General features: G+C 41.6%; 5 protein-coding genes across 5 annotated transcripts; 3 read left to right on the top strand and 2 right to left on the bottom strand.

The window, feature by feature from the left end:
* Positions 1 to 156: 156 nt before the first annotated feature.
* On the bottom strand, positions 157 to 7398 carry pita. Its single transcript, XM_017143258.3, has 3 exons — positions 7086 to 7398; positions 1808 to 2917; positions 157 to 1038 (listed from the first exon to the last, which is right to left on the bottom strand). The coding sequence occupies exons 1-3, from the start codon at positions 7245 to 7247 to the stop codon at positions 232 to 234; spliced, it is 2079 nt and encodes a 692-aa protein (XP_016998747.2). The 5' UTR covers positions 7248 to 7398; the 3' UTR covers positions 157 to 231.
* Dcp-1 (Death caspase-1) lies at positions 3405 to 6397 on the top strand. Its single transcript, XM_017143260.3, has 3 exons — positions 3405 to 3936; positions 5151 to 5719; positions 5778 to 6397. The coding sequence occupies exons 1-3, from the start codon at positions 3761 to 3763 to the stop codon at positions 6032 to 6034; spliced, it is 1002 nt and encodes a 333-aa protein (XP_016998749.1). The 5' UTR covers positions 3405 to 3760; the 3' UTR covers positions 6035 to 6397.
* Positions 7399 to 9624: 2226 nt separating the features above from the next.
* Positions 9625 to 11343, bottom strand: Rrp4 (exosome complex component Rrp4). Its single transcript, XM_017143261.3, has 2 exons — positions 10789 to 11343; positions 9625 to 10138 (listed from the first exon to the last, which is right to left on the bottom strand). The coding sequence occupies exons 1-2, from the start codon at positions 11233 to 11235 to the stop codon at positions 9689 to 9691; spliced, it is 897 nt and encodes a 298-aa protein (XP_016998750.2). The 5' UTR covers positions 11236 to 11343; the 3' UTR covers positions 9625 to 9688.
* Positions 11344 to 11843: 500 nt separating this feature from the next.
* On the top strand, positions 11844 to 13265 carry LOC108058505 (F-box-like/WD repeat-containing protein ebi). The gene is made up of 2 exons (XM_070212976.1): positions 11844 to 12227; positions 12283 to 13265. The coding sequence occupies exons 1-2, from the start codon at positions 12009 to 12011 to the stop codon at positions 12592 to 12594; spliced, it is 531 nt and encodes a 176-aa protein (XP_070069077.1). The 5' UTR covers positions 11844 to 12008; the 3' UTR covers positions 12595 to 13265.
* Positions 13266 to 13458: 193 nt separating this feature from the next.
* On the top strand, positions 13459 to 18207 carry ItgaPS5 (Integrin alphaPS5 subunit). Its single transcript, XM_044393112.2, has 8 exons — positions 13459 to 13628; positions 13924 to 14791; positions 14844 to 14946; positions 16024 to 16608; positions 16665 to 16797; positions 16853 to 17215; positions 17284 to 17953; positions 18013 to 18207. Exons 1-8 carry the CDS (start codon positions 13459 to 13461, stop codon positions 18172 to 18174), a joined length of 3054 nt encoding a protein of 1017 aa, XP_044249047.1. The 3' UTR covers positions 18175 to 18207.
* Positions 18208 to 18269: the final 62 nt, after the last annotated feature.

The raw sequence follows: 18269 nt of genomic DNA on the forward strand, positions 1-18269 counted from the left end.
CAAATTCAAAAAATTCATAAAAATTATTCATTCATTCATTCAATTCGAAATGAATTAGAAAAACTTTCAATTTTTTTCACATAGAATTGAATTAAACAAATCAGAAATTTCATGGCTTACTATGATAAAACAAAAATTGAATGATTCACGTAGGGCTCTAATTGGAATACATAAACTCTTTAATGTGTAATGATAATCATGGATACATTTTTTACATGTACATTTTAGTACTTATTTAGCTGGTTTGCGTTTCTTAATTAGCGAACGTTCCGATTTGGGAGGCGACTTGGCTTCCTTCTTCACAACAACGGCCTTTGGCGAGACCTTTGTAGTTTCCCGGCTCCGTGTTTGGCGCGAGGCTGGCTGGGTTACTTTTCGCTGCTTAGTGGGCGGCGGCGAATAGGAGTCTTCGCTATCATCCAGGTGATCTTCGTCCAGGGTATCGTCCTCCAGATACTCTGTCTCAAATTCCTCGGCCTTTACATACTCCAAGTCTTCCTCCGCCACCTCGCCCTCCTCGAAAAGTTCCTCCTTGCCTTCCTCTTCGCCTTCGCCTTCGCCCTCGTCGTCGTAGTCGTTTTGGTAGGGCTCCATGTCCATCACGTGATCGTCCTCGATGTGCCGCTGCAGGCAGCTCTGAGTCAAGAAGATGTGGTCGCAGAACTCGCAGGCGTGCCGCTCGCTCACCTTGTGCTTCTCCATATGGGCATCAACGCCATCGAGGTCCTCGATTTGCTCCCGGCACATGGGGCACTTTAGACTCGCAGTAGCATGGATGCGCGCGTGCTCCAGCATGGTGTTGTAGGTGCTAAACGAAATCTTGCACTCGCTGCACACGAACGAGGAGTCCGAATTCTGGGTGTGCATGCGCAGGTGGCGCGTCAAATGGTGGGACAACAGATACGACTTGGGGCAGTACTTGCAGGGGAAGGCCCTCTTGCCCGCGTGGGCAACCAGGTGGCGAGCCAGCTTGGAGGCGGTGGAGAAGCTGCGCTCGCAGTGCTGACAGGGAAAGGGAAGATTGGTGGCGTGGACAACCTGTAAGGAAATAAATTCATTAGATTGACTACTTAAAAACATGATTCGGAATTTAACACACATGTTAAAAACATGTAAAATTGTACTTTACTTTTTTGTACTTTGTACTTTTTAAGCAAAGTTTTTGACATCTGTGTCAAAAACAAAAGTGTTAAAATGTGCGTTTTTTACTCAATGTGTTATAAACACGACGTGTTTTTTACACACTGTGTTTCTAACACAAATGAAAATTGCATTTTATGGACATTAACGAATCGAAGGGAAAATGAATAATCAATATTGGGCCAGGATAACTTAATTGTTATTTTTAATTTCACACACATGTTAAAAACATATAAAATTGTATTTTACAGTGAGAACAAAGTTTTTGACGTGTGTCAAAAACAAAAGTGTTAAAATGTGAAAAAGAATTGTTAACAGACACAGCTCACTTGTTTTTTTTACACAATGTGTTATTAACACGACGTGTTTTTTACACAGTGTTTTTAAACAAATGAAAATTACATTTTATGGACATTAACGAATCGAAGGGAAAATTAATATTGGCCCAGGATAACTTATTTGTTATTTTTAACCGTTAATGTGAAAAACACGTTGTGTAAAAAACCCGTCGTGTAAATAACACAAACTGTGTGTGTTATTTATGTTTCTAACATATGTAAGCTACAATTTTTTACACACATGTCAATTACATTTTTTGAACTTAACACTTTGACATTTAACATGTTAATAACACAAGTTTTTATTTTAATTTAGTTGATTCCCCTACCTCATGACGTTCCAATCCCTGCTTAAAGGCAAACGACTTGGTGCAGACGGTGCACTGGAAGGGGCGCCTCTTCTTGTGCCGCTCCGCGTGCTTCTCCATCTCCTGGCGCGACAGGAATTGCTTCTCGCAGTACACGCAGATAAACTTGGGCACATCCGTGTGCGTGCGCTCGTGGCGATGGAGCAGCGCCTTTCGGGTGAAGCCTTTGGCGCAGATGGCGCACTTGAAGGGCCGCTCGCCGGTGTGCACGAAATTGTGCTTGGCCAAGTCGTATTTGGAGAAGAAGCTCTTCTCGCAGTGGGGGCACTGGAAGCTGCGGGAGCGCGCGTGATTTCGCTGATGGATCTCGAGCAGCTGCTGCAGCGGAAAGGAGCGTTCGCAGTCGGGACAGGGAAATACATCGGTGGCCACCTTCTCGGCATTCTTCGTGGGATCATCCTGGTCGTCTAGAATGAACTCGCCTTCCAGAACCTCGGTGAATACGGCCACATTGCCGCTGTTGTCCCGCTTCACTTGGGGCGTGGCCAGGCGCGGTTCCACCGGCGCAGCGGGTCCTTTGTTCAGGATCCTAATCGAGGATTTGTTTAGCACCTTTGGCTTGACGGGTGATTTCTTTGGCGCCGTCTCTTCAAACTCCTTGTCCAGTTCGTTGGCCATGTCCTCCAGCATGTTCTGCACATCGTCCATGGAGAGCTCCTGGTTGTTCTCCACCTTCAGCTCGTAGGCATGGGATCGCCGATTGGTGACTGGAGAGGCGACTGCTACTTTCTTTTTTGGCACCAAAGAGGTTTCCATCACCTGAACCTCCTCGATGACCACTGGTTTTGACTTGGCCAGGGTGTTGAGGAGCTTTTTTTTCGGAGTTTCGGCAACGGGAGCCTCGGTTGCCTTTGGTGGTGCTGCTGCTGGTGTGACTACCACCTTTTTGGGAGCCACCGCCATTATGGGAGCTCGGGGCTTCTCCAGCGGCGCCGGCCAGTTTCCGGTCAACGGATATTGCTTGAGGAGCGTCTCCGCCCGCTTGCACATCTGCTTGAAGCGATAGCAGTGCTCGAAGAGGAGGCGACACTCCAGGCAAATATTCCCAGGCATTCCGTCACCGGCAAAGACCTGGTAAAATTAAGGGAAAATAAAGATTAGAAACTAATGTGCAATAATCTTCTAACAAGTGTATTTAAATAAAAGTGAATTTTGGAAAAGTGAAAATGTAGCTTTATGGTGTTTATCAATACCTATCAAAATGTAGAAGAAATTTTTCAAATCGGACCATTCGTTAAAAAGTTATGCCAGATTAAAGTTTTATATCTAGGGGGTGTCCCTTTTCCAAACGAAAAACCATAGAAAATGATACACCTGATATCTTTGTTCTATTTTTTTTTTTTTGCAAATTATGTAAAAGAACATTACATCTGTTATTCAATAACTGAACTCCACTGAAGTATAAACTATTATAACTTAATTAAATGTATTAAATTAAACCGCCATAAATCGTAATACCCCCATTAAAACAATCAATCCTTTTCAATCGATAGCTAATCGCCGTGCGATTAATCACCCAGTTTATCGACGGCTGGCCATCTCCGCTTGGCGGCAAGTGCATACACACCACTACATGCAATCGCAGTTTGTTTTCGCGGCGGCGAGCACGCTTAACCTCCGTTAATTGATTGATTAAGCACGCCTGGACTGAGCCATAAAAGGACATTCGCTTGATTGTTTAAACCGAATAGTAACGACAAAAGCTGCGAATGAAAAACAGCTGTGCTGCGGAAAGTTAGGCCAACTCAACCCGTTTGAAGAACCAAACCAGAACAAGAATATCGGACCCAAAAAGGGCGCAACAACCAAAGGCGAAGAAGAAGAAAAAACAGGCAGACGGCGAACAAAAGGGGAAACGCAAACAATCAAAACAAGAACAAGACGAAGAAGAAGAGTGCCGCGGAGGGACACAAAATGACGGACGAGTGCGTAACCAGAAACTACGACTACGGGGTTCTCAACTCAAATGGAGCGGCCAGAGGAAAGGAACTGGGAAATCGGGGCAGCATTATAGCGGACGATAATACCGATGCCAAGGGCTGTACGCCGGAATCGGTTGTTGTTGGTGGTGCAAATGCAACTGCAGCGAGGTAAGTCCATGTGCCGCTCTCTCGCTCTCTCATTTCGCTCTCGCTCTCTCTCTTGTTTGTTTGTGTATTTTGATATCCCTGTTCATCACTTTTCTTGTTTTTGTTTAAATAATGGAATAATTCTTAGATCTCTATAACTCTGTTCATTTCTCGTACTTTTTGAGATTATTATTATCTTATCTAAAATTGATTAAGATTAACTTTTTGATAATCTTCCCCTTAAAATGTTTACTTGGAGGACATTATGACAAATTGCTTATCAGACTACTTTTGGAAAAATTATACTCTTAATAATATTTTAAAAATTTATTCATGAAATGTCTTTATCATCTTAGTTCTGGCTATTTTTGACTAAATACAAATTAGTTGCCTTAAAATACTCCTACTGATTATTCAAATATTTCATTTCATTTTATCGCTTAAATGTTTTTTATTAAACTACATTAAAACTCCCATAACTCGAACTTCTCAGACTGATAACCGTTATCAATAAGTAAAACTAGTTTTATTAGCAGTGGGGTGTAAAACTACAACAACAATCTTTTTTTTTTTACTCAAATAATGTTTTATAGAGCAGATGGAAAAAATAATGTTCTTTGAAGATAGTAAATATAGAAGATGGAAAAAAAGAGAATTCAATACTACAATCAAAATGTGCAAATCATTAGGAATTTGACCCTCTTTTAACTAAATCAGTTAAAACCTTAGTCATGAAATTAATTGACTTCATATCATATCAACCGGTCAAAAACCCAATCGCAAATCAGACTGTAAAGTTATTTCCTATCACTAAAAATCTATTGATTCATATATATATTAACTTCAACTTTCTCGTTAACATGTATATTGTGAAATTCCTAAAAGACAATGGAAAATCAATTAATCATGGCCAAAATTCTTATCACCACTATAAAAGCTTTAGTCATGAAAAAGGCTTTAAATCAAAAGAATCAAATGCTTAAATACTCGAATGCGAAACGATCTGGGAAAGTGTTTTCTTATCATTGAAACCCTTTTAATTTTTTTCTTATGCAAGTAATACGCAGTACTTTCTAATTGCGAGTCCCCAACTAGCCGTCCTTTACATAATTGGACAACAATTAATCATGGCTAATTTTGGACATTGCTTCCTTATCTAATCTAATCTTATCTTATGGTCTTTTGGCCTTAAATCGAGTGGCATATTAAATAGTGAATGCATCTTCTCTCCGCAGCGCCTCCCCTCTGCCGGCCAACAAGTTTGTGGCCCGAATGCCCGTGGAGCGATATGCCAGCGAATATAATATGAATCACAAGCAACGCGGGTTGGCGCTGATCTTCAACCACGAACACTTCGATATACCCTCGCTGAAGAGTCGCACGGGCACAAATGTGGATGCCCAGGAGCTGAAGAAGGCCCTGGATTCGCTGGGCTTCACGGTCTCCGTGCACAAGGACTGCAAGCTGCGGGACATTCTGAAGCATATCGAGAAGGCGGCCGAACAGGATCACACGGACAATGACTGCCTGGCGGTGGCCATTCTCTCACACGGCGAACACGGCTATCTGTACGCCAAGGATACGCAGTACAAGCTGGACAACATCTGGCACTACTTCACCGCCAGCTTCTGTCCCTCGCTGGCGGGCAAGCCGAAGATGTTCTTCATTCAAGCCTGCCAGGGCGATCGTTTGGATGGCGGAATAACCCTGGAGAAGAGCGTTACCGAAACGGATGGCGAGTCCTCGATGAGCTACAAGATACCCATACACGCGGACTTTCTCTTCTCTTACTCAACTATTCCAGGTGGGTATTATTTTTATATAATATTATATATTTTACTAACAATAGACCTCCTTTTCAGGCTACTTCTCCTGGCGCAACATCAACAACGGCTCCTGGTACATGCAGTCGCTCATCCGGGAGCTGAATACGAATGGCAAAAAGTACGACATGCTCACCCTGCTCACATTCGTCAACCAGCGTGTTGCCCTAGACTTTGAGTCGAACGTGCCCGCCACTCCGATGATGGATCGCCAGAAGCAAATACCGTGCCTCACCTCCATGCTGACGCGCATACTGCGCTTCGGCGACAAACCGAAGGGAAATAAGGCTGGCTAAGACAAAACCGAAATCTGATCTCGTTTCAAAATTAGGTTGTACAACCAAACATCTCCCGCAATCATTCACCTTGGATTCCAATTCACTTCAAGTCTAGTTTTAAGTGACGCGTGCGTTTATCCCGGAGGATATGTAGGCACCTCGACGATTCCCCTTCATTCCCCCAGATTCCCACCCATTTCAGGCCTTATCGTTGACGAAATTCGTTGCCCACTTAAGTTTATGATTTCCCTAATTGTAAGCAACACTTGCCAATCAGCAAACCCACAAATTTGAGATAAGATTATACAATGAAGATTTATACATGTACGAGCAAACATATATATTTGATATGCATACGAATAAAAATGAATTGATAAAATATTTATTCTCTTCTTTTAAGATAGTGGGTAAGTTCAAGATGGGAAACTTTTGATTTTTTTAAAGCGAATATTGATTAACATTGATAACAAAGTGATCAGGTTAAAGAAAATGCATTTTGGACCTGTTGAAATAATATTGCAGCCTTTTTCTAAAAGAGGGACAAACTTGTTTTGAATAAAAATGAATTTAGACAATTTTGCGTATTTTTTAAAAAAGTATTAATTTGAAAAAATAAAAATATCCACCTAAATCGTATACATTTTTATGAATAAGTAAACTGAAATATTAACATTTGAATTTATAAAAATTAGGCACTGTTTTCGCGCCAAAAACACAACTGACAGCTGTCACGGGCGATCAGCTGACTTTGCATGTGTATGCGTGAGTACCCAGTACAGTTGCCCCAATTGATTAAGAATGAGTTTTTTTTTCACACACTTGAAAAGGGGAAACTCCAATGAGTAACCAGTGGGTCATATCCTAAGGCCTCTTTTCAAGGACTTTACAGCTATAGGAAAAAGGAAACCAGCGGGGCGGTGAAAATTTAGCCAAGACGCCATCACAGTCGATTCGGAAACCCGAGAGCGATTTTTTAGCCGAGTTATGCGTGGCGGTTGTTAGTGCAAGTTAGAACCCCGACTTGCCGCATTAATCCTAGAACCCTCAATTGTCGCATTAATCCACTCACCTCGATCGCCGTTATGGCCATGATCTGCAGGGGAAGATTGGCGGTGGTCTTAACCCGTGCGTTTTCCTCGAAAATCGAGGCCAACTTCTGCTCCGTCAGGCAAAAGCGGCAGACCTTCTTTTCGGTCATCAGCGACTCGCGAGCCTCCAGTATCTCGGCCATCGCGACGATTGCAACCAAGTCGAAACCGGGCTCAGGTAAGTAACGCGAAAATTCACTTCGAAGTGGGCACAAATTGGAAAAGCGAGGAAAACAATCTGCTTGGCGTCTTTTCTACTGCACAAACCGCTCGAGAGTTGCCACATCGGTGCAGCCACTCGGTCCAGGGCCAACGGAGTATATCGATAGGCGCTTTGCCGATAGTTTCAGTGTGTCTCGACTAAACCCTGTTCTCACCGAAATGGTTCTAAAAAAAATTAGTAATTGGGCACGTTCACCTGATCAACATTTTAACTGACTATAATCAGAAATTTATGATTTTCAGGTTTTTCGTAGAACTACAAAGTGTTTCCTCAAAAATGCACCGCGCACTTTAAAATGTTTTTTAAATCGATTTTAGAAGAGTTGTTTACAGTAAGGGGATTCAACTTCCAGCAATTCTCGAGACTTTTAAAAATGCTCTTTTGAGTTTTCAACAATTTAACAGTTTAGGGAATACCCAGAGATTTTTTAATAATTATGTTCTTTTCATCCTTGCAGAGGGTATTCTAGTTTTGTAAAGTCAAATCAGCAAAGCTCTGAAAAATTTGTATAATCCCAATCTTTTTTATTGCGCTTGGTGCGTATTCCGATCAGTCTCAGATTTGTAAACGCGGCTTAACCAGCGTTTCATATACGGGGAACTCAGGATACCCTGCAACGTTGTTATGATATTTCGATTTTTTTCTTCCTTTTCATACAAAATTTTACTGAGATGTCTCCATTCAAAAAATCATAAAAAATACAAGGAAAAACATTTTTAAATTTCTTTCAGTTCGGTTTGAATCAGGGACCGTAAATAATCATTATTTGAGATTTTTATTTAAAAAAGACTACTGTGATATTTTGTTTTAAACGTCAAAAATAACGTTATTTTTACTCTTGTCCACAAAGTATATGCATTTCAACAAATCTGGAAAGCAAATTAACTGTTATTTGTTCATGTCTATAAAGTGCATAAAAACCAGTTAAATTATTGATTAAAACTTGTAAAAACCTCAGTAGGCCTTTTAAAATAAAAATCTCAAATAATGATTACACCAGTTTACAAAATAAAATCGACCTCACCCTAATCGAAGGCAAAGTACATCTCCCTGATTAAGAAATGGGCACTTATAATTTTTTGTATGGTGTCAATTTTTTTTTAAGTGTAAAAAACGTTTTTGGCCCTTTTTTATTTTTTATCTCGAGTTCTGGTAAACCGACTGAGGTCATCGATGACTCATTTTACAGGTAATATACTGCTCTTTAACTTTCTTATACACAGCATTGAGTTTCAGTCATTAGTTTAGAAGCCACACCTCGTCAAAGTTAAAAAACTTAAAAAAAATACAAAAGTTTTGGCATAAATGCCTTCGTTAAAAATACACGCAAAAAAACCGAAATTAGTTTTATAACATATTCTGGTAGATGGTACTTTGACAAAAAAAACAAGCTAATGATCATTAGAATCCACCAGAAAATGAATTTTATATCGATTTTTTAAGTTGGGCAAAACGGATATTACAGCCCTGTTAGAGCCCTGTCAGAGACCTGTTGTCTCAGTTAACAGCTGTAAACGGCCAAAAAATCATGGTTATCCCAAACTTAAAATATTCATATAAAATTCATTTTCTGGTGGATTCTAATGATCATTAGCTTGTTTTTTTTGTCAAAGTACCATCTACCAGAATAAGTTATAAAACTAATTTCGGTTTTTTTGCGTGTATTTTTAACGAAGCCATTTATGCCAAAACTTTTGCATTTTTTTCAAGTTTTTTAACTTTGACGAGGTGTGGCTTCTAAACTAATGACTGAAACTCAATGCTGTGTATAAGAAAGTTAAAGAGCAGTATATTATCTGTAAAATGAGTCATCGATGACCTCAGTCGGTTTACCAGAACTCGAGATAAAAAATAAAAAAGGGCCAAAAACGTTTTTTACACTTAAAAAAAATTGACACCATACAAAAAATTATAAGTGCCCATTTCTTAATCAGGGAGATGTACTTTACCGGAAAATTAAGGTTGCCTTCGATTAGGGTGAGGTCGATTTTATTTTGTAAACTGGTGTTATTTACGGTCCCTGGTTTGAATAGCTTTGGAACTGGATTTTGCCACGTTATGCGTACCTATGATGATTACACAAATGTTACGCACTTCTTGGACTGGATTAAGGATACAATTCGCGATAACAATAAATTGATCCAAGTTATTACATAGGCTCCAACTAAAGCGATGTATATTATGATTTTAGTTAAAGTTTGCAACGCAGTGAAGGAAACGATTCCGATCTAAAGTGTATATGTTCTTGATACCTTGTGACCTTCCCAACCCTAATAACCGAAGAATATAAAGTAACATTTTCGAAATAGAAAAGACTTTAACCTCTATTTATTTACCTTAACTGTCTACACAATTGCCAAACTAATCGTCGGCGTCCCTCAGACGAGCCTGCGTCTGTTCGCCAATGTCGTAGATGACATTCTGTTGGAGCAGCTCGTGGGCCTCGTACTTGAGGGACTCCTCGTAGGCGTACTGGATGCTGGTGTCGTAGATCATCAGCTTGCACTTGGCCAGCGCCAGGATGGAGTTCCTGAGCCGGGCAATCACTTCCCGATCGGCGCGAGGCACATGCTCGTTCAAATTCAGCGCAAATCCTCCCTCGCCGCCCTCCTGCTCCTGACCCTTGGTGGGGGATATCCAGATGTAGCCGTTGTTGCCCAGGATCACGGAGGCGCCGCAGGGCAGATTGTGGAAGTGCATCTTGCGCCGCTTGACGAGAGCGGGAAAGACCTTGACTAGGATGCCCTGCGACAGTTTGCCGTACTTCAAGCTGCGCGTGTACAGGGAAAGGGTGCCCTCCTCGAAGATGTTCTGGTGGGAAAATTTGCAGTTAGCAAAGGACTTAGATTACTTATTAAGGGGGGTAGGGTCTTGCACAAAAAATAAATCGATTTTTTTTAATTTTTTCCTCGTAGATTAACATCTAGAGATTATACAAAAAAGGTTTTAAGTCAATCGGAAAAAAACTTTAGAAGTTATGCTAAAATTAGTACCCGAACCTCTAAGACTTTAGGTACATAAGTTTCAAATTTGTCGCATATTTTTCTGCATAAAAAAAACACGCCCCCTGGGAAGAGTTTTTTTTAGTTTTTAAACTTTAAGTATTTTTTTAAAGCCGAAAGTCAAATTTTTTAGGTGAAAAACGCATTTTTGATTTTGGAATCTCAAAAAAATTCTCAAAAAAAAAATGAAAAAAAGGGCTTCCCAGGGGGCGGGAAATCCGATCATTTTTAGCGGAGCAAAACGCTTTTTTTTAATAGTATTCCAGCAATCGCTTTGCCACCGATATATTAGCCGATAGTATCGGCTATAAAAATTTGTGGATGTTACTTAAATGATAGGTAATAAAAAACAAAAGGTTTGAATTAAATCCATCCAACCAGTTTTTATAGAAAAAATCGCGAAGTGGTTGATTTTTTGGTGCCAAAGACCCTACCTTTCCCCTTAAGTAAAATACCCACCTGGACCTCCGCGGAGATGAGATCCCCCTCGTCCAGGTAGCGTCGCATCATCTGCTCATCCTCGGCGGATCTGCGCCTCAGTTCGCCGCCCGGCAGGTTGACCGAGGAGAGCAGGAGGATGGAGTCCAGCCGGGAATTGGTGTCCACGCGCCAGCGCTTCTGTTGCACCTCGCTGACGCGGGCCACCACCACGTCGCCGATCTCGCCCACATAGCGACTCTTCAGCGGACGCACCGAGATCAGCTTGTTGACCTTCTGGATCACCCCGGCCACCGATGCCTTGATGTTCTCGTCCTCCACGAAGGTTCCGTGACCACGCATGAATCCCGCCTCCGGCATCAGAACCTCGCCGGGTGTGTAGACGCGCGGCAGGTGATCCGCGTGGGCGGCCAGGTCGCGCCAGTCCACCCGATCCAGGGCCAGTTCTATCGCAGCATTGGTGGACATCTCTTAATTCAATTTAAATTGGTTTCCAGCGAGGTAAACAAAAAGTTCGATTTGAGCGAGGCGAATGAGCAACAGCTGGCTAAACACGCGCGCCGCGGAACCAGTTTTGGTTTCGGAATCGGTTCTGGTTCCGGTTCCAGTACTTCGCCGCAAATACAGTGGTTATCGGTTAGAGTGAACTTGAAATTCGAGAAATTTAATTTTTTTGAAACAACGTAGTCCATTAAAACTTTATTTTTAATAAACTAAATTTAATGTTCAAAACTTAATTGTCAGGAAATGGTTTTTATCTAAATTCAAACAAGATACAACAAGAAAATCACCTTGTTATAATTTGAATAATTTTTTATTTGTTTTATGTATGGTTTTTTAATTAACTAACTGTTTGTAAATTTAATAAAAACAAGGAAATTATTATTAATCATAGAGTGGAGTTTTTTATATTCTTTCCACATTAGTTAATGAGCTTTTAGTTAAAAACTTCACTTAGTTAAATTTAAACTATATACAACTAGGAAATAACCGTGTTATAATATTAATATTTGATTCAATAAGTTTAATTTACAGTTATACTTCTATTTTGGAATTAAAAAAAGGTTTTACTATTCCTTCCACATTAGTTAATGAACACTGTTTTGATTTATCGATATCGATTACTTTTCCGCGATCTAAAATGATAATTGTTGCATGTTAAATCATGGTTTAATCTTGGTTTTCCGGTTTAAATAAATATATATTAAACTTGGGTAGTATTTGTTGACTTCGAAATAACCATGGAGATAGTGGCTCGTAAGTTGCGGGGTCACGAGAGCGATGTGTACGTCTGCGCATGGAGTCCCACTAATGATACTTCACTGGCCAGCGGTTCTGGAGATGGCTCCGCTAGGATGTGGGACTCATCCGGTACGTTTATGGTGACGCTCCGCCATTGCCTCATAAAGGATGGCATCGAGGTGCCCAGCCACAAGGATGTAGTTGCTCTGGACTGGCACGTAAGTGAAATGAATCGGTCCCAGCCAATCATTGATCCCTTGATCTTTTCTGCAGCCCACTGGTAATCTGCTGGCCACTGGAAGTCACGATGGCCACGTAAGGATTTGGAGAACGAACTGCATCCTGCAAACCACTCTGGAGCCACACGACACCTCAATTTTTGTGCTCAAGTGGAGCAAGTGCGGCAACCACATCCTCACCGGCGGAGGGCAGAAAACCGCAATGGTGTGGGACGTAGCCACTGGTCTTTGCCGGCAACAGTTTGCTCCTTGCGGTGCTCCAGTTTTGGCTGTGGACTGGCTGTCCAACGATATCTGGGAGTGCAGGAACCCATTAGAAGATTCACTGGACACACGGGCCATGTGAATGCGGTCAGGTGGTGTCCGCAGGGCGAACTGCTGTCCTCCGGTGGCGATGATAGAACCTTAAAGATTTGGAATCTGAGCAGTGATCGCTGCTGCCGCACTTTGCAGGGTCACTCCGGTGACATCACTGCGCTGGCATGGTCGCCCACAGGAGATAGAACCTGTAACTCCAAGGAGAAACGAATCCTGGCCTCCGCCTCCTTGGATTCAACGGTCAGGCTGTGGGATGTCGACACGGGCAGCTGTATTCGCACACTCAACGAACCCAGGGATCGGATCTTCACGGTGGCCTTCAGTCCGGATGGCCGGCATCTGGCCTCTGGCAGCTTTGACCAGTGTATCTACATCTGGAGCACCCAAACTGGAGAGCTGATCCACAGATACAACGCCCCTGGCAGCATCTACGAGGTCTGCTGGAACTTGAATGGAATAGGAAAATTAAGAAAAAATGTTTCGATATTGAGAAATTAAACATACGACCTCAAAAACTTTATAAAGTTAAGGGGACTGAAAATGTTATAAATGGTCTTAGAATTACTATCAAAATTTCTTGTTATATTGTATTCTAAGTATTTAAGTAAGCATAAAAACATTAGTATATCTAAAGTTTTTGTTTGTTTATAAAATGGAATGGAAATAATCATTACAACTTTGAGTAATTTTGACTATCTGAGTTGACTTCTTGCTTAAAAACTTTTTGAACGTTTATTCCATTTGTCGGTTTTTGCGATTACTAACGGAAATGCGGAAATGATATGGAAATAAGCTTGTTTCTTTCATTTCAGTTTCATTTTATTTATTTCATTTCATTTCGAGTTTCTCAGGGCTCTGGTTCTTAAGCCTAAATAATTGTATTAAGTGAAATATGTCTTTCTTTTTATTCCTCGTCCTTCTGAGCTTAAAATTCCAGACCGAAGCCTTTAATTTTTCGCCACTTGCTAATAGAGTGATACATTTTCCAAAGCATCTGAAAACCCACTTAAACCAAACGCGAAGCTCCTACTTTGGGTTCTCGCTCGTCATGCGTCCAAATAGGTAAGTTGTGATCTATGTAAAGTGGAATCTATAAAAATCATTTTGGAATATTGTAATTAAAATAATTTTACAATACGAATCCAGAACTTTAAGCAGTGAAAAACTTTTCGAAGGAAATTTGGTTCCTGAGTCGGAGGAATAGTGAGATTATCAAATCTATCTATCAATTTAATCAATTTAGAAATTCTAGTTTTTTTACCACCGACTAATTTTTACAAATTTTGTTACGCTTAGAATTAAATTTGATACCTATGCTATAAAACGATTTGATATCATAACTAATCTGTTAATGCAGCATTTTTGTGGGAGCTCCTCGGGCCCAATCTACCTTGGAACCGCAGAAGGACATTGATGAGCCGGGAGCCATATTTGGTTGCTCCCTGGAAAACGGAACCTGCGTTCCTTATGTCCTGGACAACGAGGGAAATACTGACCCAAAAAAAGAATGGTTAACCCTTAAGCTGAAGGACAAGTACCACCAGTGGTTGGGTGGATCAATGGACGGTGGAACAAAGGACACCGATAAGCTCCTCGTTTGTGCCCCGCGATGCTATAACCCAATACCAAACGATACACAAGGCAGAATGCACGGAGTTTGCTATTGGATTGGTAACACCTTGCCAGGTCGAAAAAAGGTTAATCCCATCACGCCACTCCAGAATCCTGATAAACAGGTGCACTTCGATAAGAGTAGCTATTATTACATGGGGGAAGTGGGATTCAGTGCCCATGTGACGGATGACAACTCCAAGTTCGTGATCGGAGCCCCAGGTATTGATGAGTGGAAAGGAGCTGTGATCCTGCACCAGCGGGAAAAGAGAGCCTATAACCCACTGATTCTCGAATCTGCCCATTGGAGACAGCAGGAAGACTCGTACTTTGGCTACGCCGTAAGTTCTGGATACTTTAAGATCGATAACCAGTCTACCCTTTTGTACGTGACCACTGCTCCTCGGGCCGGAGAGGCCTATATATGCGATGCTTCGGGCAGGAACCTCAGTAGGATTCACGGAGAGCAGTTGGGCGAATACTTTGGCTACTCCGTTCTGGTGGAGGATCTCAATGGAGACGGCCTAACGGACATAGTCGTATCAGCGCCTCTAAAAGCTCGGGGGGATTCATATGACATTGGAGCTATCTACGTTTTTATCAATAAAGGCCTGGTAAGGAAATGAGTTTCTAAATATTAGTCAGTTTTTAATCCATTTTTTGCAGTTCAACTTTAAGCAGAAGATTATTTGGTCGCCAGTTGGCAGTAAGGGGCGTTTCGGAACCACTCTTTCCAGATTGGGCGATATTAATCACGACGGATACAATGGTGAGTCGTTATGTATATTATGAGGGATATTTTAGAGGTCTAAAGTTCTGTATTTCAATTTCAATTTATTTTAAAAATGCTTTCCTAACGCTACAAGTTGATAACTTATAAATAGTGCGATAGTCAAATTAATCATAAATACAGATTTAATGAAGTTTTTTGGAAGTTTAAATGAAATTCTTAAAATAACGTTTTTTTATCAAGCTAAATTAGAAGAATAATTTTGTATTATACTTTTTAATTCACTAGTATATTTCGATTTAGAAACAAGAGAGAACGCTATAGTCGGGTTGTTGTCACGACTATCTAATACCCGTCACTCAGCTAAAGTGAGTGCGAACGCTGTGTCGGGTTGGTGTCCCGACTAATAATCGTAATGCAGCTAAAGGGGGTGCGAGGGAGATAGATATATAATTTTTGATTGCGTATAACTTTTTAATGAATGGTCCGATTTGAAAAATGTCTTCCGCATTTCGATAGGTATAAATATACACAACAAAATTGCATTTATACTTCTCGGAAATCTTTAAAGATGTGGGCGCAGGACCCATTTTAAAATCGTTAGTGGGCGATTGTGGGCGTTAGAGGGGGCGTGGCGCTCGGGTAAAATAAACTTGCGCTGCGTAGGAAGCCAAAGAATATGTGTGGGAAATCTCAACCTTCTAGCTTTTGTAGTTTCTGAGATCTCAGCGTTCATACAGACGGACAGACGGACAGACGGACAGACAGACAGACGGACAGACGGACAGACGGACAGACGGACATGGCTAGATCTGCTCGGCTAGTGACCCTGATCAAGAATATATATACTTTATGGGGTCGGAAACGCTTCCTTCTAGCTGTTACATACTTTTGCACGAATCTAGTATACCCTTTTACTCTACGAGTAACGGGTATAAAAATCTGGTTCCAAAGTTTAATTATGTTATCAACTTTCTCATTCGTATATCACATTTTGCAAACTCACATATCTAACGTTTTAAAATCTCGTGATTGGACTTTACCCTATAACTCCCCTATATATAACATATATTTTGAAAGATTTCCAAACGTATTAAATATTATTTTCTGTTACAGACGTGGCCGTTGGAGCTCCCTTTGCAGGAAACGGAGTGGTTTTTATCTACCTGGGTAGCGAAGATGGACTGCGGGATCAACCAAGTCAGCGATTGGAGGCTCCTTCCCAGCAGCCTTCCCCGTACGGATCGTACATGTTCGGACACGGACTCTCCCGAGGATCGGACATAGATGGCAACGGATTCAACGACTTGGCCATCGGAGCCCCCAATGCCGAGTCCTTATATGTATACCGCACCTATCCGGTGGTTAAAATTCATGCGACAGTGAGGTCGGAATCGCGAGAGATAAAACCGCAGCAGGATAAGGTGAAGATCTCCGCCTGCTACCGACTGAGTTCCCCAGCCAAGACAAAGGAGGTCCAGAAGCAGGAGCTGGACATCCGGATTTCCATAGACAAGCTGCTAAAGCGGGTTGAATTCCCCCAGACGCAGACCAACGAGGTAAGCTTCCAGGTGAATGCGACTCTCGACGAGCAGTGCCGGGACTTTGAGGTCAAGGTGCTATACAGTGAGAAGGATCTAGTCAAACCCATCGATCTGGAAATCCACTATGAGCTAACGAACAAAGTTCCCAACTCGGAGGGTGGGTTTCGGACTTAATATGTAGGGGTTTTCAGCTAATAATCATACCTTCTGTAGTGTTCTGCGAAACCTGCGCGATGGTGGATCCATCCGAACCGAAAACATATTCAACGGAGAAGATTAGCTTTATTACGGGATGTTCCACAGATGTTTGTGTTCCTGATCTTCAGTTAAGAAGCGAGCATGTGAAGTGAGCTTGGTCATGTTTGGTAAAGATTTCGATTTAATTAGTATCCTTTCTTTAGACCTAGTTATACTTTGGGCTCTACAAACACCCTGCGCCTGAGTTACGAGGTCACCAACCACGGAGAGACCGCCTACCTGCCCCAACTCAACGTGACCAGCTCCTCCCGCCTGCCCTTTGCTCAGGTTCCTGGAAACTGTCGGGTAAGGAAGGCAGTAATGGTGTGCGACCTGAACAACGGACGACCGCTGGTCAAAGGTGACAGCGATTCCCTTATTATTACTTTCGATGTGAGCCAACTCAGTGGAGATTCACTGATCATCGACGCAGCTGTAATCAGTACGGGAATCGACGAGAATTCCACGGACAACCAGCAGACCAACGTTATCTGGCTAAAGGAGTTTGCCGAAATCGATGTCAGTGGGTAAGATTCAATATAATATAGGGTGGAATTTGATAGAGATTTCTTACATCTAATTATTTTATTCTTAGGGGTCCGACAGACGGACAACTTGCTCTCAAAGAACCCCCATACTCCGCGGAAGTTATTAATCATTACGAGGTCAAAAGCCATGGACCCAGTACCATACAAGAGCTAACACTGCTCTTTTTCATTCCAATTGCCTTCAAGATCGATAAGGTGGTTCAGCCCATCATTAATGTAAACAGTCTGAAGATGGAGGCCACCTACGATTCCCATTCGTTGCCCATCAAGATATACGATCAGAATCATGAGAACTATGACCTGATCACCACTTCCTCTAGAGATATTGACAACTCGACGGATGTCGAGATCAAGGATATGGATAATTTGCCAACGATTCGAACTCTCGTTCTCAACTGTAAGGATACCAACAGGACGATCTGCGTTCGATCAGAGATGCGCCTACGAATGAGACCGAATAAACCTGTTAGCGTAAACATAAACTTCAAAGTGGATCTGAGTGACGTTATCGATCCCTTCGAGTACTTTGTTCTTCTGACCGATTTTAAGTTCTTCAAAAAGGGTGATCCCCAATTGAGTTCCTTTGTGATTAATCGAAAGATTAAACCAAATGTGATATTCAAGAATCTAGAGGCTGAACTTCCCATCTGGTATTTAATATTGGCTCTCATTGGTGGATTGCTGTTGCTTGCTACGATAACCTATGGTCTTCACAAGGTGTGTATAACAATTGTTGTAATATAATTTGCTTTTCTAAAATCTTAATTTCTCCTTAGCTTGGATTTTTTAAGCGCTTGAAGAAGGATGAGCTTAAGAAGTTGCAGGAGGAGAAAAACCTTAACAACGATGACTCGCGACCAGATCAGAATTGCAACCCAGAGGAGCTAAGCTTTGAAATGGAATCTCATTTAGATAACGAAAATAGTGAAGCATTATAAGATCCAATAACCCTACCCTAGTGACGGATATATCTAGAAATGAGTTTTTTATAGTTACTCTGTAAAACTTAAAAATGATCTCTTGCTACCTTTTT

Source organism: Drosophila takahashii, chromosome 2R, assembly GCF_030179915.1.
Source record: "Drosophila takahashii strain IR98-3 E-12201 chromosome 2R, DtakHiC1v2, whole genome shotgun sequence".
Classification (NCBI taxonomy): Eukaryota; Metazoa; Arthropoda; class Insecta; order Diptera; family Drosophilidae; genus Drosophila; species Drosophila takahashii.